Genomic DNA, 25,753 nt, shown 5'->3' with positions numbered 1-25,753 from the left:
AACCTCTCTGGGGAGCTCATTCCGCAGCCGGGGTGCCACAGCAGAGAAGGCCCTCCTCCTGGTAGCCACCTGCCTCACTTCCTTTGGCAGGGGCTCATTTGGTATAACCCCCCCACACACACTTTAAAAGGAGAGAGTTCTAGCCCAAGAACTATTTTCTCAGTATTTAAACACCTAATTTAACTTCAATTTAAACTTTGCTGTTTTAATTCCGTATTTTAACCTATATCAACTTCTGCTGTGTGATTTTTATCCTGGTTGTGCTTTTTATAATGTATTTTGTATTTGTGTTTTCAGACTGTTGGTTGTTTTATTATGCTTTTCGTGGTATTAATTTTTGTGAACCACCCAGAGAGTTTCGGCTATTGGGCGGTATAAAAATGCAATAAATAAATAAATAAATAAATAAAATCAAAGGCCTAATCTACACCAAGCAGGATACTGCACTATGAAAGCAGTATAACAGTGGTATATAAAAGGCAGGAGCCACAATACTGCTTTATAGCAGCACTCAAGTGCCCTGACAACTGTTGGGGCCCATTGACACAGACCATATACCGCTTTCATACTGCTATACATATGGTGTGGCTCCTGCCTTTTATATCCCGCTTTCATAGTGCAACTCCCCCACTTCCTGCCTTAGTTGGTATACTCTCCTCCTTCCACCTCTTGAGTCCAATTCAAGCTCCAAAACTCAGCCCCCCACACTAGAGAGAACAGGCCTGATCCTGACAAGTTGGCTTGATCCCATCTGTGAGGGATGCTTTAGCGTGGATTCCTGCATTGAGCAGGGGGTTGGACTAGATGGCCTTGTAGGACCCTTCCAGCTCTGCTATTCTATGATTCTATGATACCAAGCATGTTCTTCGTATATCTGACTTTCCTTACCTCAGGAAGCTCATCCGATTGTGTAGCCGGCTGTGGATCCACCAGAAAAGGCCCAAGGGTAACGTTCCTGAAAATGGCCTTGCCCTGCTCAGCTCTTTGGAAATGTAGTAAATGGCGGATTTCATTTTCTGTAGCTGTGCAAATAAGAACAAGGTTCTGTTAAAGAAAGCATCTGCCTAGTTATTTCTCTTCCTGTTTTGTTTGATTGTGATTGAAATGTTTATAAATTAATAACTTTGTTGGGGGGGGGGAAGGAAACAAGACAACATGTGCTACGCCCCACTGAATCCCAGAGTGTGAACACGTGCCTAGATTCTTTTATGAAATTCCCCTCGAACATAATATCAGTATGAAAAATTAGTAGCTGTCTAAGCTCTCAGACAGCAGCAGTTCATTCCAACAATATGCCCAGCAGTTCTTTTATTTATTACACGAATATCCCACCCTTCCTCCACAAAGTACATGGTTCTCCCCCCCCCACTCCATTTTATCCTCACAACAACCTTGTGAGGTAGACAAGACTGAGGGACGGTGATTGGCTGAAGGTTACCCAGGTAGGATCTCTGCTGGAACCTCTTTCATTTGGGAGGCAAGGCCGTGCCAGTACTTTTTCCAAACAGAACTGCGGCCTCGTTTTGGTTTTCCTGCTTTTATTGTTTTATTTTGTTAAAACTTATAATAACGCCCCCCTCCCCACATACACACAATTACTGTCCTGTTGTCACGTGTCAATATGTTGCAGCATCCACCGCGTTTATAATGCAATCAAGGGCAAGTTTTAATTGTGGGAGAAGTACGAGGAGTCTGAAATGTCACCTGTTTATCCTTTAAGTTTGTAGTGCGCGCGCATGTCACAAGCCACACCGTAGTGCTCCAGTTGTGGAAGAAACAGGAGGTCAGGCTGACATTTCAGGTTGCTGCTTTTTAAGCCTGTTTGCTGCATGTGCAGGACTGTAGGTTTCAAAATAAACTGTGCAGTAATTCACAGCTGTGCAGCTATGTAGATGCTCAGTAAAAAAATATCCAAATAAATAAATAAATTTGCCTGCTCTCAACCGCCCCCACCCCCCGGCCTCAGAGCAGAGAGCTTGGGAACCTAGCAACCCTGAATCTAGGACCTCTTCTTTTATGAATTAACCCGCTGGGCAGAGAGACTCCAGTTTGATTGTCCTTTTATTCATAGAATCTTAGAATAGCAGAGTTGGAAGGGACCTACAAGGCCATCGAGTCCAACCCCCTGCTCAATGCAGGAATCCACCCTAACGCATCCCTGACAGATGGTTGTCCAGCTGCCTCTTGAAGGCCTCTAGTGTGGGAGAGCCTTCAAGACACCTTACGCCGCGATAAATGTGTTAGTCTTTAAGATTCCGTAAGACACCTTATGGACCAAGCCATTGCTAGGGTAAAATACTGCTGTTGTAAATAAAAGTGCAGGTGTAAATAAAACCATCAGTGGACAGAGCATCTTGCCATAGCTTAGTGGTAGAGTACATACCGTATTTTCCGGCGTATAAGACGACTGGGCGTATAAGACGACCCCCAACTTTTGAGAAGATCTTCCTGGGTTAAAAAGTCATCTTATACTGGGCGCATAAGACAACCCCCAACTTTTGAGAAGATTTTCCTGGGTTAAAAAGTCATCTTATACTGGGAGTATAAGACGACCCCCAACTTTTGAGAAGATCTTCCTGGGTAAAAAAGTCATCTTATACTGGGTGTATAAGACGACCCCCAACTTTTGAGAAGATCTTCCTGGGTAAAAAAGTCATCTTATACTGGGCGCATAAGACGACCCCCAACTTTTGAGAAGATCTTCCTGGGTTAAAAAGTCATCTTATACTGGGCGCATAAGACGACCCCCAACTTTTGAGAAGATCTTCCTGGGTTAAAAAGTCATCTTATACTGGGCACATAAGACGACCCCCAACTTTTGAGAAGATTTTCCTGGGTTAAAAAGTAGTCTTATATGCCAGAAAATACAGTACTTTGCATGCAGAGGGTCTCTGCTGCAGTCTCTGGCATCTTCAGGGAGGACTGGGAAATTATCCTGCCTGAAACGCTGAAGAGCCATTGCTGGGTTCACACAACACACTAACCCACACTCATGGGTTGTTGTTGAACCGTGGGTTTGGAAGTTGTCTAAATCCAGGATATTTGTTAACTAGGCTGTGTGGTTTATTTTTCTCAAACAAGCCACTTTGAAACTCCATGCTTCGTTGTTGGGTTGTTCAGGGTAGTTAACACGCCTGCCAAAAATGTTCTGGGTTCAGACAACACACTAACCTATGACTCAACAAACAACCCACGATTCAACAACCCGTACAACAACCATGAAGTGTGGGTTATCGTGTTGTGTGAACAGCATCAGTGTAATTTATTTATTTATTTATTTATTTATTACATTTTTATAACGCCCAATAGCCGAAGCTCTCTGGGCGGTTCACAAAAATTAAAACCATCATAAAACAACCAACAGGTTAAAAACACAAATACAAAATACAATATAAAAAGCACAACCAGGATAAAACCACGATGCAAAATTGATATAAGGTTGAAATACAGAGTTAAAACAGTATAATTTAAATTTAAGTTAAAATTAAGTGTTAAAATACTGAGTGAATAAAAAGGTCTTCAGCTGGCGACGAAAGGAGTACAGTGTAGGTGCCAGGCGGACCTCTCTGGGGAGCTCATTCCACAACCGGGGTGCCACAGCGGAGAAAGCCCTCCTCCTAGTAGCCACCTGCCTCACTTCCTTTGGCAGGGGCTCACGGAGAAGGACTCCTGAGGATGACCTTAGGGTCCGGGCAGGTACATACGGGAGGAGGCGTTCCTTCAGATAGCCTGGCCCCAAGCCGTTTAGGGCTTTAAATGTTAATACCAGCACTTTGAATCAGGCCCGGACCTGGACTGGCAGCCAATGAAGCTGGAAAAGGACTGGCGTGATGTGGTCTCATTGGCCAGTCCCTGTTAGTAACCGTGCTGCCCTGTTTTGTACCAGTTGAAGTTTCCAGACCGTTTTCAAAGGCAGCCCCACACATAACGCATTGCAGTAATCCAGACTAGAGGTTATCAGAGCATGGATAACTGCAGCTAGGCTCCTGTTAGAGAAAACCATGGCTCGCTGATGGAGCGCACGCTTTGAATGTAGAAGGGTCCAGAGTAAATCCTTGGTACCTCCTCTTAAAAGGGTCAAGTAACAGGGGAGGGGAAGGACCCTTCCCAAACTGAAAACCTGGAATGCCCACTGCCAGGCAGAGCAGACAATACTGGATGAGACAGACAAAGAACCTGACAAGCTTTCTGTGCAACTGTACATTACTCTGATGTTTCTATCCCATCAGCCTCCAAGGTCAGCACAAGAATTCCTTCTGGCACCAATCACTCTGCTGCTACGATGCCAAAAAGGGCTAGTATATAAAGGAAGGGGGGAGGAATCTCTGCAAAGGCATGCTACGTTGAAGCCCCACAATGCCACGTGAAACAAATAAAGGACAACGAAGCAATAAAGGACAATGCAGCATCATACATCAAGAGCAGAGTGTTGCTCCACTGTTCATTTTATTTATCCATCTCCCTTTTGTTGAATTAACACACTTCAGCTTCACTCTGAGCGTTCCAAAGGAGGCACCAGCTATAGTAATGCATATCATCATTTGTCTTGCTCCATCCTCTCTTAAAAGGTTGTCACACAGACAAGGGCCCTCTTCTCGATCCTCCCAGAGTGCAGGAGACGGAATAACGGGCTCAAGTTAAAGGAAGCCAGATTCCAGCGGGACATCAGGAAAAACGTCCTGACTGTCAGAGCAGTACGACAATGGAATCAGCTACCTAGGGAGGTGGTGGGCTCTCCCACACTAGAGGCCTTCAAGAGGCAGCTGGACAACCATCTTTCGGGGATGCTTTAGGGTGGATTCCTGCACTGAGCAGGGGGTTGGACTCGATGGCCTTGTAGGCCCCTTCCAACTCTGCTATTCTATGATTCTATGATTCTATAAGGTGTTCCATTTCTAAGATTTAAAATAAATAAATAAAAATCCTTCCCGCTGTGCCGTTTTTCTTCCTGACTGTTAGAGCAGTACGACAATGGAACCAATTAGCTAGGGAGGTTGTGGGCCACAGCTAGACCTAAGGTTTATCCTGGGATCATCCAGGGTTCGCCCCTGCCTGAGCACTGGATCCCCTGTGTGTCACCTAGTTGAACAGGTTTGAGCTCTGGACGATCCAGGGATAAACCTTAAGTCTAGCTATGGCCGTGGGCTCTCCCACACTAGAGGCCTTCAAGAGGCAGCTGGACAGCCATCTGTCAGGGATGCTTTAGGGTGGATTCTTGCATTGAGTAGGGGGTTGGACTCGATGGCCTTGTAGGTCCTTCCAACTCTGCTATTCTATGATTCTTGCTTGCTGCTGCTCTTAGCTAATGTATTCCTGTCTGTGACTTTGGCTCCTCCACTTCTTGCTTGCTCAAAAGTCTCAGGGCTCTCTCTCCCTGGCTGCCCTTAGGCCAGCTGTACCCTCCCAGGAAGGAATGGTGCCATCTTCACTTCTTCCTTCAAACCTGAACCTAAAACACCTTGGATCTCACCTCCGACTTAACATCAAATCTAAGGTCGCCTTTGTTTGCAAGAGTACAGAACGACATAAAAACAGCTGTGCCGGATCAGACCAGAGGCCTATCCCAGCATGCTGTCTTGCACAGTGGCCCAAGTAGGAGAGGAACCCTTCAGAGGCAAACTGCGATCCTATGCACACTTAGGATGCAGACATCCATAGGTTTGCACTGGGAGTGCGTGTGTGTGTATCACAGTACTTGTTTGCCTCCATCCATTTAAAAGCTCCATCAATCGCAGCTTTTAAAGCTCAGCTAAAAACTTTTCTTTTTCCTAAAGCTTTTAAAACTTGATTTTGCTCTGACTTTTATACTGTTAGTTTTACTCTACCCTGTGCCTGTTTGGTGCATTCTCTTCCCCTTCCTATTGTTTTATTATGATTTTATTAGAATGTAAGCCTATGCGGCAGGGTTTTGCTATTTTATTGTTTTGCTCTGTACAGCACCATGTACATTGATGGTGCTATATAAAATAATAATAATAATAATAATAATAATAATAATAATAATAATAATAATAATACCGCAGCTTTTAAAGCTCAGCTAAAAACTTTTCTTTTTCTTAAAGCTTTTAAAACTTTATTTTGTTCTGACTTTATACTGTTAGTTTTACCCTACCCTGTGCCTGTTTGCCCTACCCTGTGCCTGTTTGCATTCTCTTCCCCTCCTTATTGTTTTATTATGATTTTATTAGATTGTAAGCCTATGCGGCAGGGTCTTGCTATTGACTGTTTTACTCTGTACAGCACCATGTACATTGATGGTGCTATATAAATAAATAAATAAATAAATAAATAAATAATAATCCCTTGTTTTTCCCATCTTTTCCTTTATTCCCCCTTCTCTTTGTCATCTCCCCTCCTGGAGGGGAAACATTACATTGTAATTTCCTTGGAGCGGGGTCCTGCTTTTTGTGTGTGTGTGTGTGTGTGTGTGTGTGTGTGTGTGTGTGTGACATTAAATAAATAAACAAATGCTCAAAACTGTGTCGGGGAGAGCTCATGCCCTTGACAAAAACCGAGTGTTCCACTTTCAGCACGCCCACTCCTGAACTGGGAAGCCAACATTTTCTCAGACACATTAAAACAAGGGCTTTCACATTGATAAGCACGGCGCTTCTTCCTGGGGTGACTCCATCTGATCGTTAAAACAGCCTTATATGAAAAAGTTAGCCTTTCCACTTTTGCAAGGACGTTCTTTTAACACCCCTCTCTTCATTAGCTTTTGCTGTAGTAGCAGTATTTATGTTCTGAGCAATGAATGGGAACCATATTGCTTACAGCATAATTTCCAATTTCTTAATGCACTAATAGTTTTCAATAAAGACTTCGCAGCTGCTAACTTCTGACTTGCCTCATCTAACGGTGGTATGATATGCTTTTAAAGAAAGTATAACACTAACACTGGGTCGGTGGTAGCGTCAGGGTGACCCAGATTTGATGGAGTATCAAGGATCAGCCCTGGCCTGGCCTGGAACCTGGTGTCCACTTGGAGGAAAACGACCTCCCAGCAAGTTCTAGGATCACCCGTTGCCATGAGGAATATATGTAGAGCCTTCAGACTCTGACATTCCAGGACTGGAGGTCCCCGAACAGGTTGCCCAAACATGGAGGAGCAGCACTCTGACCCTCCATGTCTCACACACACACACACACACACACACACACACACACACACACACGCCCCAGGCAGAAGGACTGCTGACAAAGTGCCTGGCTTGCCAGAAGAGGCTGTCATTTATATTATTACATTTCTATACTGCCCCATAGGTGAAGCTCTCTGGACGATTTACAAAAGATGAAAACATTAAACATTAAAAATCGATATACACAATTTAAAACCATAAAAACGTAAAACAAACGGCGCACAAAGACAACGTAAATTTAAAAACAACTTGGAGCTCTCAGCCAAACCGAAAGATAGATCTGGGATTGATTAAAAACTCAAGATGTGCTGCTAAATGCCTGGGAGAAGAGAAAAGTCTTGACCTGGTGCCAAAAAGATAACAATGTTGGTGCCAGGCAGGCCTCGTCAGGGAGATCATTCCATAATTGGGGGGGTCACCACTGAGAAGGCCCTCTCCCTTGTTGCCGTCCTCCGAGCTTCCCTCGGAGTAGGCATCCAGAGGAGAACCTTAGATGTTGAGCATAGTGTACAGGTAGCTTCACTGCCTGAGCCTCAAGTACAGAGATGGTTCTAGAACAGTGGTTCTCAACCTTCCTAATGCCGCGACCCTTTAATACAGTTCCTCATGTTGTGGTGACCCCCAACCATAAAATTATTTTCATTCTTCTCTACACGATCCATTGTCATGGGATGGTTTACTAATGAAAATAATACATAACAATAGCTTTAATAATACAAACGATGATACATGACATAGTTCAGTCAATACAGTTTCCTAAGACCATCGGAAATATGTGTTTTCCGATGGTCTTAGGCGACCCCTGTGAGAGGGTCATTCAACCCCCAAAGGGGTCCCGATCCACAGGTTGAGAACCGCTGTTCTAGAAGAACCCCCAAGCTATCAACTTGCTCCTTCAGGAGGAGTATAACCCCACAGGTTGAACACCCTCCATCTGGTCAGAAGAGCCACCCACTAACAGCATCTCAGTATTGTCTTAGCCCTCATCCAGTCCATTCTCGCAGCCAGGCACCGATTCAGCACATCCACTATATCAGCAGGGGAAGGTGATATATATATATATATTCCTTTCTTGATCAAGACCTGGCTGAGAGCCAGCAAGGAACAGAGCCTCCATCTCCTACATAAACTATTGGCCTGAGCCAGATCGCTGCTGCGGCGGCAACGGGCAACCTGGGATTCCAAGCTCTGGTGCAACGTTACCCAACCTGGTGCCCTCCAGCTGTGTTGGGCTACAATCCCCAGAATGGCCAGGTGTCAGGCTCGTAGTCAACGCAAGCCTCTCCAAGCTGTGGAAGATTTGTGGTCAGGAAGAGCTGTACATGGGATGGGTGGGAGAGGGATTGGGCCAAAGGAGGTCTGGGAGTGGGCAGGGGGTGGGAGAGCAATACACATTAGGAAAACAGTCTGGGGAAAGGGGGCGAACACTTTCCCAGTCACCTTGGCCACTAATCTGAGTTGCCCCATTGTGGAGGCGATTCGTATATTTTAAAAATGCAAGGACGATCGTGACCCCAAGTCTCTTGTGTTCCATCTGGTTTTGCCCTTAGATGGCTCTAATGATATATTAAGTAGATTCCCTAATCTGGACCTCCTAGTTTGGGTCTAAGAAGAACTTCCAGGTTCGGAAGCAGCAGATCTCTGAATCCCAGCTGATGGGGGACAGCAAGAGCAGGGAGAAAGGCCTTCCTGGAAACATCTGGCTGACTGCTGTGGGAAACAGGGCGTTGGACACAGGTGGACTCTTCTCAGAAGGTGCAGAACCTGCATCCTCTCGGTCTTCGAGCTTTTGAAAGGAGAGGAGAGACCTCCGTGTTGACAGCCCCCCCCCCCCACCTGAAGCTTGACAGCTGTGTGGGTGCTGAAGGGAAGGAGACTAGCCCAGCACCGCCTACATTCTCAGAGCCTGGCCACCTGCCTTGCTGTACTGCAGGATCCAGGTGTGACGGCACGGTGGGGACTCAAAGCAGGACCCTTCTGAATCAGGCCCCTTGTGTCACTGCGGGTGCTGGTCCAGAAGGGAGAACGATGGGCCATCCGAGCTGGGACACTCTGCAAAATATCTCGGCAAATCCTGTGACACCAATGGGCCAATTCCGTGCTACCATCTTCTATGGAGATCCCAGATCTGCTGCCTTTCCTTTCAGCCTGAGTAATCTATTCAGGTTTTCCTTTTGTGCTACCAAGATACTTGCCTGGAGGATCTCTATGGGCAGTATTCTCAGGCTCTGGACTGGCCCTGCAGATTGGCTACTGGGCCCTCCCAGCCAGGAAGAGCTCTAAAATACTTCCTGTTTGGGGCTCGGACTTGGCCTGAGTAGAGATGGGCTCAGTTCAGACAACACGATAACCAACGGTGGTTTAAGTAGTCAGCTGTTGGTTAAACACACTAGAGGCCTTCAAGAGGCAGCTGGACAAGCATCTGTCGGGGATGCTTTAGGGTGGATTCCTGCATTGAGCAGGGGGTTGGACTCGATGGCCTTGTAGGCCCCTTCCAGCTCTGCTATTCTATGATTCTATGATCAGGAAAAACTTCCTGACTGTTAGAGCAGTACGACAATGTAATCAGTTACTAGAGAGGTTGTGGGCTCTCCCACACTAGAGGCCTTCAAGAGGCAGCTGGACAAGCATCTGTCGGGGATGCTTTAGGGTGGATTCCTGCATTGAGCAGGGGGTTGGACTCGATGGCCTTGTAGGCCCCTTCCAGCTCTGCTATTCTATGATTCTATGAAATAGTCAATGGTTGGTTACTGTGTTGTCTGTTGGGCAAAAAACACCCCACAGTTGACTATTTTCTCAAAATAACCAACAGAGATAACCAACGCTTTGTAGAGTTGACTATTCGCACGACTGTTGGTTAGTGTGTTGTCTGTCGGGCTCAGTGGACTATTTTGCAGGGTGGAGTTGACTATCTTGGCTGGCTACACAGTTCCTGGGCAAGAGTGGCCAAAAACACGCCGGCTGCTCTGCTATAGCCGGCACAACTGGCAGAGGCTGCTGGGATAGCACCAGGAAAACTGAGGGAGGAGGGAGGGCGGGGGCTGTGTCAGTCAAACACCGGGTGGACTATTAGTCCACTCAACACCAGCCCCAACCACTCCACAGTTGTGTAGGAACATGTTGTATGGGGAGTGTTGTTGTTTATTCGTTCAGTCGTTTCCGACTCTTCGTGACTTCATGGACCAGCCCACGCCAGAGCTTTCTGTCGGCCGTTGCCACCCCTAGCTCCCCCAAGGTTGAGTCCGTCACCTCCAGAACATCATCCATCCATCTTGCCCTTGGTCGGCCCCTCTTCCTTTTGCCTTCCACTTTCCACAGCATCAGCCTCTTCTCCAGGGTGTCCTGTCTTCTCATTATGTGGCCAAAGTACTTCAGTTTTGCCTTTAATACCATTCCCTCAAGTGAGCAGTCTGGCTTTATTTCCTGGAGTATGGACTGGTTTGATCTTCTTGCAGTCCAAGGCACTCTCAGAATTTTCCTCCAACACCACAGTTCAAAAGCATCTATCTTCCTTCGTTCAGCTTTCCTTATGGTCCAGCTCTCGCAGCCATAGGTTACTACGGGGAATACCATTGCTTTAACTATGCGGACCTTTGTTGTTGACTACTAACCCCCCATTGACTATTGTGTTGTCTGAACCAGCCATGGTCTTCCTGGTTCTGGTTGGTTCTTCATCCTGATTGGTTACTGGGCTCTGACTCGCTGGCACAACTCCTGCTTCTCACCTCCTGGCTGCTCTCTGCCCTGGCACCATGACAAAGCCAAGCATAGACAGAGAATCCCATCTCAGGAGTGACACTCCTCAAATCTTCCCTCTGTGTCTATTTTAATTACAACAATTATGTCTTGATCAGCAAGATAAAGGTCATCTTCTCACCTTGGGCGGGGGTGGGAGGGAGGACGAAGGAGCAGAACGGCTCTTCTCATAATGACCGTAGAAGGCAGGGCAGTTTGACCTCTCTGGGAGTGAAATGTCAATTAATTATCTTTTTACAACCAACTCAATTACAACATGCTAATCACCTGTGTAGGGCATAAAACTAGGAGGAGGAGGAGAGAAGGAACGGAGCGAAAGAAGAAACATTGCCAGCTATAAGCACCTATGACTTAGGGCGACAGAGTCATTATCGTTAAACTGTAGGCGCACCTTCTAATAACGGGCATAAAGAGTTATTGGCTGTTGATGGGCTGGCCTAAATGTTGTAATATTTTCTCCCTTAAAAAGGAAAGAAGTAAAAAAAGAAAGAAGATTGGTCCTTGGGAGCTGCCGATGAGTTCCATTTAAAGGTGACCAGACACAGTGCATTAGCCTTTAATGCTGGATTCAACTACCAATAAACGCCAGTAATTAATGAGGAAGGAGGTGGCAAAAGCAGTGAGAAGAATGAACTTAACTTGGGTTTTGTAGGCTCCCATCCTTCTTCTTCTTCTTTTTTTGGAGTGGGGGACAAGAAGCATAAAGAATATTTAAAACTCCATTCATGTAAAAAGAAAAGAAAAAAGATGCGCACACCATTCTGGACACGGGGAAGGATTCCCGGTTAAGAGGATGAGTGCCTTACGACATGACCCGAAACACCCCCTCCTCCAGATATCATAAGCTAGTAGAGGTTCAATCAGGCCCTGGGAGTGCCACGAAAATGCAAAAAAAAAAACATTCCACGTTTGGCCCCATTTTGCTGCCCAGTTGATAGACCTGGAACAACCAAATCTGCAATAGAAAAGAGCAGGACGACTCAAAGTATTTTCTACCGTACTTCTTAAAATATTAATTGAAAGCAAAGTTACACTAGGACTTAAACGTCATAATGTCATAAAACGCCAAGGATACTTGAGAAGCCACCTTCTCTCTTATCAACCTGCCCAGTCAATGAGGTCATCAGAGGGCATGCTCCTGGTGGTTCCACATGGACCTATAGCCTGATTGGAGTCCACCCAGAGCAGAGCCTTCAGGGTGGTGGCTCCCTTTCTGGAACTCCTTGCCTCTGGAGTTCAGGCAGACGCTGACATTATGTTGTTTTTGGCGTCTGCTGAATTAGGGTGACCCTATGAAAAGGAGGACAGGGCTCCTGTATCTTTTACAGTTGCATAGAAAAGGGAATTTCGGCAGGTGTCATTTGGATATATGGAGAACCTGGTGAAATTCCCTCTTCAGGAGCTATACTAGAATGACCAGATTTAACAGAGGGCAGGGCACCTGCAGCTTTAACTGTTGTGATGAAGAGGGAATTTCACCAGGTTCTCCATATATACAAATGACACCTGCTGAAATTCCCTTTTCTATACAACTGTTAAAAATACAGGAGCCCAGTCCTTCTTTTCATAGGGTCACTCTAGCTGAATGCATCCTTGAGCCTGTTTAGATGACACGCTAAGCCATGGTTAGGTCGCTAACCCTTTTGCAGGAAATGGTTAGTGAGCATGTTTGAACTGTGGTTATGTAGCCACCATGGTTAGGAATGGTTCACATGACATGCTAAGCAATAATTAGGGTGACCATGTGGAAAGGAGGACAGGGCTCCTGTATCTTTAACAGCTATATTAAAAGGGGAGTTTCAGCAGGTATCATTTGTATGCATGTAGCACTTGGTGAGATTCCCTCTTCATCACAACAGTCAAAGCTGCAGGAGGCCTGCCCTCTTTTGTATCTGGTCAAGAGGGCAGAGCTCCTGCTCCATATGCTCACCCCAGCCATAATGTTTAGATCAAAATGATTAACCATTGTGGCTTAGTGTGTGAATCATAGAATCATAGAATAGCAGAGTTGGAAGGGGCCTACAAGGCCATCGAGTCCAACCCCCTGCTCAATGCAGGAATCCACCCTAAAGCATCCCCGACAGAGGGTTGTCCAGCTGCCTCTTGAAGGCCTCTAGTGTGGGAGAGCCCACAACCTCCCTAGGTAGCTGATTCCACCGTCGCACTGCTCTAACAGTCAGGAAGTTTTTCCTGATGTCCAGCCGATCTAGTGTGGTCTGAACAGGGTTCCCCCCCCCCCAAGAAGCCTTCCTTGACTGACAAGCCACGGTTTGTATGCAGAGAAGCATAAAATGCTGCAAATATATAAATAAAAATAACATTGTGAAAAACAAATCATAAAATTAAAATCCAAAAATTCATCTGCGGTACTGAAAGTGATGCGGGCCACTGAAAAACTTCAGCTACGATCTTAAAGCGTCTCCTAAACATGAGCACTGTTGGACGTTTGTGCCTTCCGCTGGAAGGATGGGGCTTCCATGAAACCTCAACCCATGAAATGGAAATGGCTTCGTCCCTTGGGCCCACCCCTACAGAAGATATTTCCTAAAATGTGTGATATACAGCAGGATCCACCCTGCAGAGCTGCCATCTGCCCTGGAGGGCGCAGTCCTCACTTTGGAACTGGTGAGCTGCAATGCTTGACCCTGTGTCCTGGTCATCCCATCCCTGGGACTTTGCCCTGTTTTCCACTTCTTCTTCTTATTATTATTATTATTATTATTATTATTATTATTATTATTATTTATTTATTTATATAGCACCATCAATGTACATGGTACTGTACAGAGTAAAACAGTAAATAGCAAGACCCTGCCGCATAGGCTTACATTCTAATAAAACCATAATGAAACAATAAGGAGGGGAAGAGAATGCAAACAGGCACAGGGTAGGGTAAACAGGCACTGGGTAGGGTAAAACTAACAGTATAAAGTCAGAACAAAATCAAGATTTAAAAGCTTTAGGAAAAAGAAAAGTTTTTAGCTGAGCTTTAAAAGCTGCGATTGAACTTGTGGATCTCAGATGTTCTGGAAGAGCGTTCCAGGCGTAAGGGGCAGCCGAAGAAAATGGACGAAGCCGAGCAAGGGAAGTGGAGACCCTTGGGCAGGTGAGAAACATGAAATCAGAGGAGCGAAGAGCACGAGCGGGGCAATAGTGTGAGATGAGAGAGGAGAGATAGGAAGGAGCTAGACAGTGAAAAGCTTTGTAGGTCAACAGGAGAAGTTTATATTCTCCTTCTCTCCTTCCTACCGAGCGTAAGCGCCGTCCAATCACACGCACTAATCTGACATGAAGCCACCGGGACAACATTTGCCCCTGGAACAAACAGACCCCCGAACGATTAATGACTGCCTGTTTTTTCTTTTCTCCCCCCTCCCCTTTTTTTTTTAAAAAAATGATCAAATCATTTCATCAGATGAAATCTGCACAAGAACAATAGCATAAGGACAGACTCCAGATTCATTCGCTCACACCTTCTTCAACTTGTTAAGTATACTTAAGAACATAAGATCAGAACAGACACTTCTCTAGCCCAGCATTCTGTTCCCACAGTGGCCAACCGGCAGCCTGTGGGAAGCCAGCAGCACTCTCCCGCCCATGTTCCCCAGCAACTGCCTCTAAACCAGGAAGTAATATAGAGCCATTACAACTAGTAGCCATTGATAGCTTTACCCTCCATGAATGTATAAATCCTGTTTGGAAAGTAGGTATTATAGTAAATTTATTTATTTATTTATTTAGAATCATAGAATAATAGAGTTGGAAGGGGCCTATAAGGCCATCGAGTCCAACCCCCTGCTCAAGGCAGGAATCAATCCACCCTAAAGCATCCCTGACAGATCGTTGTCCAGCTGCCTCTTGAAGGCCTCTAGTGTGGGAGAGCCCACCACCTCACCGGGCAGGAATCCACCCTAAAGCATCCCTGACAAGTGGTTGTCCAGCTGCCTCTTGAAGGCCTCTAGTGTGGGAGAGCCCACAACCTCCCTAGGTACCTGGTTCCATTGTCGTACTGCTCTAACAGTCAGGAAGTTTTTCCTGATGTCCAGCCGGAATCTGGCTTCCTGTAACTTGAGCCCGTTATTCCGTCTCCTGCACTCTGGCACTAAAAGTTTTCAAGGCCAAACCCCTTATGCAACTGACTTACGGAATTTCAATCTGGATCAAAGCAGTTAACCCTTCAATTGAATCTGTACAAGCTGTTTTTGTACGCTCTCGCCTTGGTCTCCCAAAGTGTGTAGCAACACCAGCTCTCCTGCTGGAGACTGGTTTACAGTCTCTCGCCTCGAGAGCTTGGTTGAGTGCACTAAAATTCTGGATTCATTTGTACAGCCCTGGTTATTCAGGCTTCCTCTACAAGATACGAAATGACCCATTTGTTACTGAGTGGATGAAACTACTCTGGAATAAGATCAACTCTCTGGGCTTCTGCCCTGAGTCTCTATTAATGATGGAAGCAAAAGAGGCCAAGGCCCTTTTGTCTCAAAAGGTAAAGAGACTGTGATACACAAGTTCTAAGATCTGCAGCAGATAGAACCTGCCCCCCTCTGTTCCTAGGTAGTAACCCAAGATTCAGAATGGCAGAAGCGAAATATTTTTCAATGCTTAATATAACAAATATCGGCACGTACTAAATCTGGCAAGATTTAATGTCCTGCCATCTACTCTGTTGCAGGGGAGGATTCAGAAAATTACTTTTCATGATCGCTTGTGCCCATGTGGAAGCAATGAAATTGAACTGGTTGTCCACATTTTACTCTGTTGTTGTTTTTATACAAAGATTAGAGAGAAATTATTATTTGACACCCGTTTAGAAATTAATGCACTTCTTCATTGCTTCAGGGCCACAGAGGACAGAGACACAATCGAGGCATTTGCAAAATTCTTTTTGAATGCTATGAGAATTCAGGTCTCTCCAGAATTGATTCCGCTGCACACTTTTCAAATCTGTATGTAATTTTGCCCTGCTCTCGTGCATGGGTAAAGTCTGGTTGGTGACCGTAATAAAGTTGATGATGACAGACGAAGAAACAACGTGGTGACCCTGGAGCACATGAAAAAGCCATGGTAAAACGACATAAAAAAAAGGACCATTTCGGGGGGGGGGGGGAATGCCCGATGTGGCTGCAAGTTGGCAGCTGCGTCATATAAACCACAGGGCACAACTGTGCAGCCATGACGGGGCATACAGGGCGTATAGACAAGCCCCAGATGCTAGAAAACAACATTCACTGCCCTTCTAATAGTGAACTCTAGTGCTGACAGCCATGTGGCCAAAACGTAGCCCTAGAGAAACAAGAGGGCAAGTATCAGCATGCTTGAGGAAACCCCAAGATTTGCAGAAGTGCAAAACATCTTTAAAAAAAAAACTTAAGGGGGCAACAGCTCAATGGGGAGTAATGTTTAGGATCAGCTGGGGTGGGGTGGGGGAAATAACCAACAGAAAATGTGAGTGGATGGAATAGAATATCCTGGAGAAGGCCACAGTGGGCTGAAACTATGAACCGGAGCACCCCTGTTAGGATCTGAGGATACGCTGCCAGATCCTCTGTTCTTGCAGGACCCATTTGTAATGCAAATGTGCCAAAGTTAAACTGCTAGGTTTTCCATCAGGAAAGCACACTACATGTTTGCAATAGGAAACCCCAACCTCCCCTTAATGTAAAACACAGGGAAAAGATTTAACAAATAGTTGGCTCTGGAGCACTGGCTGAAAACGCACCAAACACCGAAAGCTGAGATTTCAATCAAACATCTCCCTATAAAATTACATTCCACCGAGTCCCACAAAGCCAATGTCAATTAACACACAAAAGAAACCTCCACGGTACGTCAAAGCAAGGGTGTAACTTTATTTGATGAAAGCAAGGAAGCGAAAGGGGCCAAAGTTACCATTGCATCCTTAAAAGTGTTTGGTCTGTGCGGATCTTATCTAACATATGGAAGTTGAAAACTTCAGTAGGGAGGAAAATCTTTTACAGGTGGCAGTGCAAGTCTAAACAAGGAACAGTTGTAAAGCTTTGCCTAGACTGTACCACTTCGGGTTGCAAATGCTCTAGCATGAAAACCACTTGCTGTTTTTCGAAGCGTAGAGCCTTGACTATGCATTCAAAATACAATTGGCCTCCAGCAGCTTGCAAAAGTATGATTCAGGAAAAAACATTACCTGGTTCCCCTCTATTCGGCACTGGTTAGGCCTCATCTTGAGTATTGTGTCCAGTTCTGGGCACCACACCTCAAGAAGGATGCAGACAAGCTGGAGGGGGTTCAGAGGAGGGCAACGGGGATGATCAGGGGTCTGGAAACAAAGCCCTATGAAGAGAGACGGAAAGAACTGGGCATGTTTAGCCTGGAGAAGAGAAGATTGAGGGGAGACATGATAGCACTCTTCAAATACTTGAAAGGTTGTCACACAGAGGATGGCCAGGATCTCTTCTCGATCCTCCCAGAGTGCAGGATGCAGAATAATGGGCTCAAGTTACAGGAAGCCAGATTCCGGCTGAACATCAGGAAAAACTTCCTGACTGTTAGAGCAGTACGACAATGGAATCAGTTGCCTGGTGAGGTTGTGGCCTCTCCCACACTAGAAGCCTTCAAGAGGCAGCTGGACAAGCATCTGTCAGGGATGCTTCAGGGTGGATTCCTGCATTGAGCAGGGGGTTGGACTCGATGGCCTTGTAGGTCCCTTCCAACTCTACTATTCTACGATTCTATAATCCACAGTCTCACCAAAATCAGAGCCACCAGCCTCCACTGATTTGACATCCGAAGAGGAAACTTTCATCTCTTTCCTGAAGAACTGCAAATTTCAGGGGCAGAAAGAGCTCACTTGTGCAAGCTTCTCTTTGGGATGCTATTAAGGATACATTCATATATGCATCAGGCTTCCTATGACATCTAAAGTTACTTATATTCAAAGCGGTTTAGAAAGATTTACAGAAATCACTTAGGCTAAGATGACTTAAATCCAACTATTTCGGTGTAACCCACTGTAGCACCCAGTGGGAAACAGTTTGTGCCCAAGCAGTGTCTCATAGCTAGTCATCACCAGCCATCATGGACCATCGTTACTCATTAAAGCAAATATCTTGAATGTCAGTGTCCGCTCAAGAAACATCTTTAGATATATTCTCTGCACTCTGGGAGGATCTCTTCTTGATCCTCCCAGAGTGCAGGATGCGGAATAACGGGCTCAAGTTAAAGGAAGCCAGATTCCAGCTGGACATCAGGAAAAACGTCCTGACTGTTAGAGCAGTACGACAATGGAATCAGTTACCTAGGGAGGTTGTGGGCTCTCCCACACTAGAGGCCTTCAAGAGGCAGCTGGACAACCATCTGTCAGGGATGCTTTAGGGTGGATTCCTGCATTGAGCAGGGGGTTGGACTCGATGGCCTTGTAGGCCCCTTCCAACTCTGCTATTCTATGATTCTATGATTCTATGACTAGCACTTGTTCAAGAAATGTTTTAGATAGGGTGACCACATGGAAAGGAGGACAGGGCTCCTGTATCTTTAAGAGTTGTATTGAAGCAGGTGTCATTTGTATGCCTGCAGCACCTGGTGAAATTCCCTCTTCATCACAAAAGTTAAGGCTGCAGGAGCCTTGCCCTCTTGACCAGATACAAAAGAGGGCAGGGTTCCTGCAGCTTTAACTATTGTGATGAAGAGGGAATTTCACCAGGTGCTGCATGCATATAAATGACACCTGCTTCTATACAACAGTTAAAGATACAGGAGCCCTATCCTCCTTTCAATATGGTCACCCTGCCCAGGACTGCACCTTGGTGTGTTCAGCCTGAGCAAGAAAGACAAAGCCTGAAAAGATCCTAGTAGCTTCTAGAGCTGCTCACTGCGTGTGTCCTCCCCCCACTTCACACTTTCTAAATTGGAAGCTAAAGTTATCTTTAAACCCTTTTTTTTAAAAAGCGGTCTCAAATCCAATTTGCAAGGAATTGTTTGAAACATATTCACTATTGCCAGGAAAACAATAGCAGTCCTCCAATTATCAGCACCTGCATTACAATTCAATGAGTTTAAATTGCTAAGGGGCCCGTGGCTGATACCCTACTGACAACAATTAGCATTAAAAAACACACACACACCACATTCTGCCGTTTAAAAGCAGTGGGTGGGAATTACAAAAGGTTAACAGACTAAATATAAAAATCTTTTTGAATATAAAATCAATGCGTTTTGTTACTAAAAATCTGGGTACTGTAATTTAACCAAAATAGGGTTTAGAGTATTTGGCAAGGTTCCAGATGCCACAGAGAGAGAGAGAGAGAGAGAGAGAGAGATTTTTCCCCCTTTGAAAGAAAAGGCGTAACAACCAATCAGAGAGTTTCTGCCAGGAGGGAAGTGAAAAGGGGGAAAGGGAGGGGGAGACAAGCTAATTTAAAAAATGTTAAGTCCTGTTTATTCAGAATTCTCTAGCTGAGATTCTTCTTAATGCTGGACATATCATACACCCAGCATTATTCAGTGCATTTGATTATTAGCTTGCTAGGAACATAGAAAAAGTGATAATTAATCAGGGTGCCATTGGTTTAGTTCAAACAATGTAACTTAGCAAGCAGGGCTCCCTGAAGGTTATGGCAGCCCAGGACCTAGGCTGAGGATTTCGCGATTAGCAGCACACAACCCTCAATCTGCCCTTGCAATCTTGAATCGGATGAAGGGCTACGGGTGCATGAACTCTGACGAGGGTCGCGTGCGTTTTGTAGAGGTGCTTGCAAAGAACCCCAACATATCTTTCTAAACTGAAACGCCTCCAACATTGTAGCCTTCACACATAAGGGAGTTATTTCAGCCACCTCATCCTTTAGTTTGCCCTTTCCCACATTCTCCTCCGCTCTACAATATTGTCTTGGGCTATCTCTGCACAAGGCATTTATCTTGCGCTCGTGATTGCTCACTCGTGGAAGCTGGCGGCCCTTAGAATCCATAGAATAGCAGAGTTGGAAGGGGCCTACAAGGCCATCGAGTCCAACCCCCTGCTCAATGCAGGAATCCACCCTAAAGTATCCCTGACAGATGGTTGTCCAGCTTATCACAATGTCTCTTCTGGAACTGAACATGGGTTCTTGTGGGTAGTATTCAATGTTAGTCCTACGTAGAGTAGTCCTATTTCAATGAATGGAGCATAAGTGAGTCACCACTAACAGTTCCCATTCATTTCAATAGGACTACTCTATGTAGTCCTATTGTAGACAAGCTGGAGCGTGTTCAGAGGAGGGCAACAAGGATGATCAGGGGTCTGGAAACAAAGCCCTATGAGGGGAGACTGAAAGTGCTGGACATGTTTAGCCTGGAGAAGAGAAGATCGAGGGGAGACATGAGAGCACTCTTCAAATACTTGAAAGGTTGTCACACAGAGGAGGGCCAGGATCTCTTCTCGATCCTCCCAGAGTGTAGGACACGGAATAATGGGCTCAAGTTATGACAATGGAACACATGACCTAGGGAGGTAATGGGCTCTCCCACACTAGAGGCCTTGAAGAGGCAGCTGGACAACCCTCTGTCAGGGATGCTTTAGGGTGGATTCCTGCCTTGAGCAGGGGGTTGGACTCGATGGCCTTATAGGCCCCTTCCAACTCTACTATTCTATGATTCTGCAAATTATACAAATGCAAGTTTCCCTTTACATTAGGGATGGGAAAAAATGGGGCCCTCCAGATGTTGTTGAAGCGCAACTCCCATCATTCCACATGATGGGAGTTGCAGTCCAACAATGCCTGGAGTTACATGTTCCCCACTCCTGTTTTGCATGTACATTGAGCGATGTGATTTCTGCCTCCTCCATGAACGCTCCTAAGTCACTGGAGGAATATTCAAAGCCTTCCACCCACATGGTTCTGCTTTTCAGTGTGTTGAACATTAACACGCCACCACATTATTACACAGGCCTATGTAGCGAGAGTGAAAGGTCTCAAGACTCCCTGGGAATCAAGGAAAATGGGAGCACTGGTTGTTGCCCTTGATGAAGGAGGCGGTGGCGAGGTCAGGCATAGTGGCAGACGGAAGCAGTCCGGTCGCGTGGAGAGCAGGTAGGATCGCAAATACGGAGAGAAATGCAGGGTGTACAGGTAGAACTGACGGTGTGGCCTGGTACTGCAGGTCTCAGTACTGAAGTCCCCAAATATTGATACATATTTGCAGATGCTGATTGTCATTGGCCATCATATCTTTAAGCCATCACCACCACGTTTGTGCACAAATGACATGCAACTTCCAAGCAGCTTTTCCCCCCTCCTTTTTCTCCTTTTGAGGAAAAGAAAGGGCACAGCTTAAAATACAACAGAATTAATCTCAAGACAGTAAGTAACACAATTCGGGAGAGGTATGATGGGAGTCTGAGGTCCGTCGGTGGCTTGGAGAGTGTGGACAAGGAGATTGGTAGTGGAAGGCCTGAGGAGCCAAGCGTCAGCTCCTGAAATCAAGCCAGTAATCTGCACCTCAGCTGAGGAAGGAAGGTCCAGCGCGTGTGTCATCTTGTCTAGGATAGGAATAGGTGACAATAGGACAGGTGGAGCCCCTGGAATAGGCATGAGATGAAACCGTAGGAGGACCTGCCGTAGAATGTGCTGCGATCATCCGTGCTGAGACCAACAGAAACAACATGGCAGAAGAGTCCAAGACATGAAATGCCTAGGGCAGCTGCTGCTGCTTCTTCTTCTTCTTCTTCTTCTTCTTCTTCTTCTTCTTCTTCTTCTTCTTCTTCTTCTTCTTCTTCTTCTTCTTCTTCTTCTTCTCCTTCTCCTCCTCCTCCTCCTCCTCCTCCTCCTCCTCCTCCTCCTCCTCCTCCTCCTCCTTCTTCTTCTTCTTCTTCTCCTCCTCCTCCTTCTCCCTCCCTCCCTCCTCCTCCTCCTCCTCCTCCTCCTTCTTCTCCTCCTCCTCCTCCTCCTCCTCCTCCTTCTCCCTCCCTCTTCTTCTTCTTCTTCTTCTTCTTCTTCTTCTTCTTCTTCTTCTTCTTCTTCTTCTTCTTCTTCTTCTTCTTCTTCTTCTTCTTCTCCAAGGGAAAGGTTTAACTTCAGCCTTCTTTGATTTTGAGAAAAGCTAAATGAACTGAGCAACTTGGAGTAGGTCGCAAGTCAGTCAAGGTGGCCAGTACCGGAGTCCTCGAATCAGATGAGATGGTCAATACTAGGAGGTCTCAGTATAGAGCTGGGTGCAGTTGAAGCTGCGATCGATGATGGTGCCCATGTCAAAGATGGTGACAGTACCGAAGAAGCATCAGATGCTGGAGCAAGCAGCCCTGCCCAGATGCTGGAGCAAGCACTCAGCACCTGGGCAAGTTTGTCTGAGCCCAGAGTGAGGAAGGGCATGTTTGCTGCTGGCTTCGAGCAAAAGGACGTCGTTGGATGTTCCACTGATGCCTGTTCAGCCACAGAATCCACCACCTGGAGGGCTTGCTCCCAAAGGGTTGCAGAAAGCTCACTGAGTGGAGTTCTCGCAATGCAGGCAAGTATCAGCTATGTCCCCTTCTCCAAAGCCCAGCCAGCACAGGGGGTGCTCCAAGACAGGTGGCGATTTGCTTCCACAGATGGAGCATTTCCTAAAAGAAGGCCTTAAGCCCTAAAGCAGTCAGGGCACACCTGAAGGTGGAATACAAGCCAAGGAACAAATACACAATACCAAAGGGGGATCAAAGGGCAGAAGAAAAGGAGTGGGGGAGAGAAGAGAAATAATAATAAAAAAAGTAGGATTCAGCTCAGTCTCCTGGGGCACCGAAGAGACGGAGAAAGCTGTGAAAGATGCTGTGATGGCAGTCAAAGAGAAACAGAGAGGGAAAGTGGGGATCATGGCCTAATCTACACCAAGCAGGATATTGCACTATGGAAGCAGTATGAAAGCGGTATATAAAAGGCAGGAGCCACACGACGGCTTTATAGTGGTATTGAAGGGCACCGACAATTGTTAGAGCCCATTGACACATACCATATACTGCTTTCATAGCGCTACATCCTGCTTGGTGTGGCTCTTGCCTTTTATAGACCACTTTCATAGTGCAATATCCTGCTTGGTGTAGATGAGGCCCTTGAGCGAGCCCGGTTGTGGTGGGGCGGATTTTCTATGCAAACCATTCGCAGGTCTAGAATGTTCCCCAGTGAAGTTCTGTGCAGGTGTAGAACCCATAAGTTTGATATACAGAGACCACAAAGAAGAATGAAAGGCTGGTGACTTTGGGAGAGGGGGCGTCAGGCTTTGGCAAAAAGAACAAAATACCTTCAGCATCAGCAGCCTAACGCTTCCGGAGCAGAATCCATTTTCTCGTAGATGACACACTGCAGAAGTATTCAAGTGGTGGGGAGTTAAGCATCTCAGATATAAAAGCACCACTCCAGAACTGGAAGCTGCTTGCTCCAGCATCTGATGTTTCTTTGGTACTGTCACCACCTTTGACATGGGCACCATCATCAATTGCAGCTTCAACTGCACCCAGCTCTATACTGAGACCTCCTAGTATTGACCATCTCATCTGATTCGAGGACTCTGGTACTGGCCACCTTGACTGACTTGCGACCTACTCCAAGTTGTTCAGCCCTGCCCAGATGCTGGAGCAAGCACGGGAGAGACGAGCCAAACTCCAAAGGCGACGCTTCATTAATTGGGAGTTCATGGCAGAAAGGGCTCCAGACACACCCAAGCTTCTTTTGGTCATGATGAAGCAGCACATTTTCTGGCACTCCTCAGTTTGTCCCAAACAAAGTCAAGCACAGCTCGAGAATGAGCTGGGGCTGTTGTGAAAATCGGCAAACAGATTAATCATCACTTTTGTAGCGTTGTTTCGGTAGAGAAAAGGAGATTACTAAAGTGTATAAAAGGTTGCAGACAGGGGAACTCTTGCAAGCTTGTTTGGACATCTAGTCAAACAAAGGGGAAATGAATGCCGGCACAACCACATTATTGTAAAAAGCACTCCAGGCCCTGACACGCTTAATCCTTTTAGACAGATCTGCGAGGGCGAAGGGCCGGGTCGGCAAGATCTCTGTGCTTTCCAGATAGACTTGTACCCTGGGATTCCCCCTTCCTCTCTGGACAGATGGCTTGCCTGCCACAACGATTTCCCAGCATTGCACTGTACTTCTTTAAACAAATGCTAAGACCAAGTAAAGCACAGATGGGAGCTGAACTCCTTAACCTTCGAAAAATCTTAAGGAAAGAAAACAGAAAAAAAAATAACACAGGGAGTGAAAATACAGAGAGTAGAGAGAAGACAGAGTGAAAATAAGTATTAACTCTTTGAATACATAAGCTGTCATAGATAAAATTAGCCTCATACCTCCAGTTGTGAAGGATTAATATTAGGGCAGGTCGCTAGAGCCACGGTGTCCCAACGATTGCAATGCAATTATTAAGCACGTGCCCAACACATCAGATCCAAAGCGCTTAATTTGTGTCGGACTGTGTCCTTTGTCTTTTGTGTGGGGTGCGTAGGTGGGGCGGGGCCTGTATGATTAGATACAGGCATTTCAGCACACAGAATCTTCACAAGCCATGTTTATCATAGAATCATAGAATAGCAGAGTTGGAAGGGGCCTACAAGGCCATTGAGTCCAACCCCCTGCTCAATGCAGGAATCCACCCTAAAGCATCCCTGACAGATGGTTGTCCAGCTGCCTCTTGAAGGCCTCCACTGTGGGAGAGCCCACACCCTCCCTAGGTAACTGATTCCATTGTCGTACTGCTCTAACAGTCAGGAAGTTTTTTCCTGATGTCCAGCTGGAATCTGGCTTCCTTTAACTTGAGCCCATTATTCCGTGTCCTGCATTCTGGAAGGATCGGGAAGAGACCCTGGCCCTCCTCTGTGTGACAACCTTTCAAGTATTTGAAGAGTGCTCTCATGTCTCCCCTCAATCTTCTCTTCTCCAGGCTAAACATGCCCAATTCTTTCAGTTTCTCTTCATAGGGCTTTGTTTCCAGACCCCTGATCGTCCTGGTTGCCCTCCTCTGAACACGCTTCAGCTTGTCTGCATCCTTCTTGAATTGTGGAGCCCAGAATTGGACGCAATACTCTAGACGAGGCCTAACCAGGGCCGAATAGAGAGGAACCAGTACCTCACGTGATTTGGAAGCTATACTTCTATTAATGCAGCCCAAAATAGCATTTGCCTTTCTTGCAGCCATATCGCACTGTTGGCTCACATTCAGCTTGTGATCTACAACAATTCCAAGATCCTTCTCGTTCGTAGTATTGCTGAGCCAAGCATCCCCCATCTTATAACAGTGCATTATCATGCTCTGGACCCTGTCATGGTCCTCTGCCCTTTCGCAAGATAGTTTCAGTGCTTCTAGTGGTCATGTCAGATGATTCACATGGGCATATTCCCTGTTTGAGGATGATTGTGCAAACTGCTTTCACTGAAAAAGCACTGGGTGTCAAGTCCAGCCCTGCTCCCCCTGGGTTGGAAGAAGGTGTTTCAAGCGATCAGTCAGAATCAGACTCTGAAGTAGAGGAGTCAGCGCCCGAAACAGGCCAGCCTGTACCAGTGGGGGAGAAAGCTCTCACGGGCTTTTCACCAGCTGGGAGTGAACCCTTTCCAGAACTTATCTCATCAAGGGCAAATAATACACAATCAGGGAGAAGCTAACATTCTTCCAAGGGAGAGAGCATGGAGAGGTTAGCCGATCCTAGAGCACGCCGCAGACTAAAACGGGCAGAGCTAAAGAAAGGCGAGAGAAAGTCAGCCCGGCTCGCGTCCCGTCAGAAGCTGCCTCAGAACTAGTCTCTCTGAAGTTAACGCGTCTTGGAAAAAGGCTTTCCATTCTTCTTGAAAGGACAATTGTCTCGCTTAGTTTGCATAGTTTTGCCTAGGGGAACGTTCCTAGAGATTAGGCTCCCTTCGGGTGAGAAGAGATGT

General features: G+C 46.1%; 1 protein-coding gene across 1 annotated transcript in view; it reads right to left on the bottom strand.

Moving 5' to 3' along the window:
* The window catches only part of MORN1 (MORN repeat containing 1), a 215,264-nt gene that overhangs the window by 105,326 nt on the left and 84,185 nt on the right, over window positions 1-25,753 (bottom strand). Inside the window, exon 11 of the mRNA XM_063145530.1 lies at window positions 889-1,022. Coding sequence (XP_063001600.1) covers window positions 889-1,022 — 134 coding nt within the window. The remainder of the gene's footprint in view (window positions 1-888; window positions 1,023-25,753) is intronic.

Source organism: Elgaria multicarinata, chromosome 20 (genome assembly GCF_023053635.1).
Source record: "Elgaria multicarinata webbii isolate HBS135686 ecotype San Diego chromosome 20, rElgMul1.1.pri, whole genome shotgun sequence".
Taxonomy (NCBI): domain Eukaryota; kingdom Metazoa; phylum Chordata; class Lepidosauria; order Squamata; family Anguidae; genus Elgaria; species Elgaria multicarinata.
This window is presented reverse-complemented; position numbering and strand designations above follow the sequence as displayed.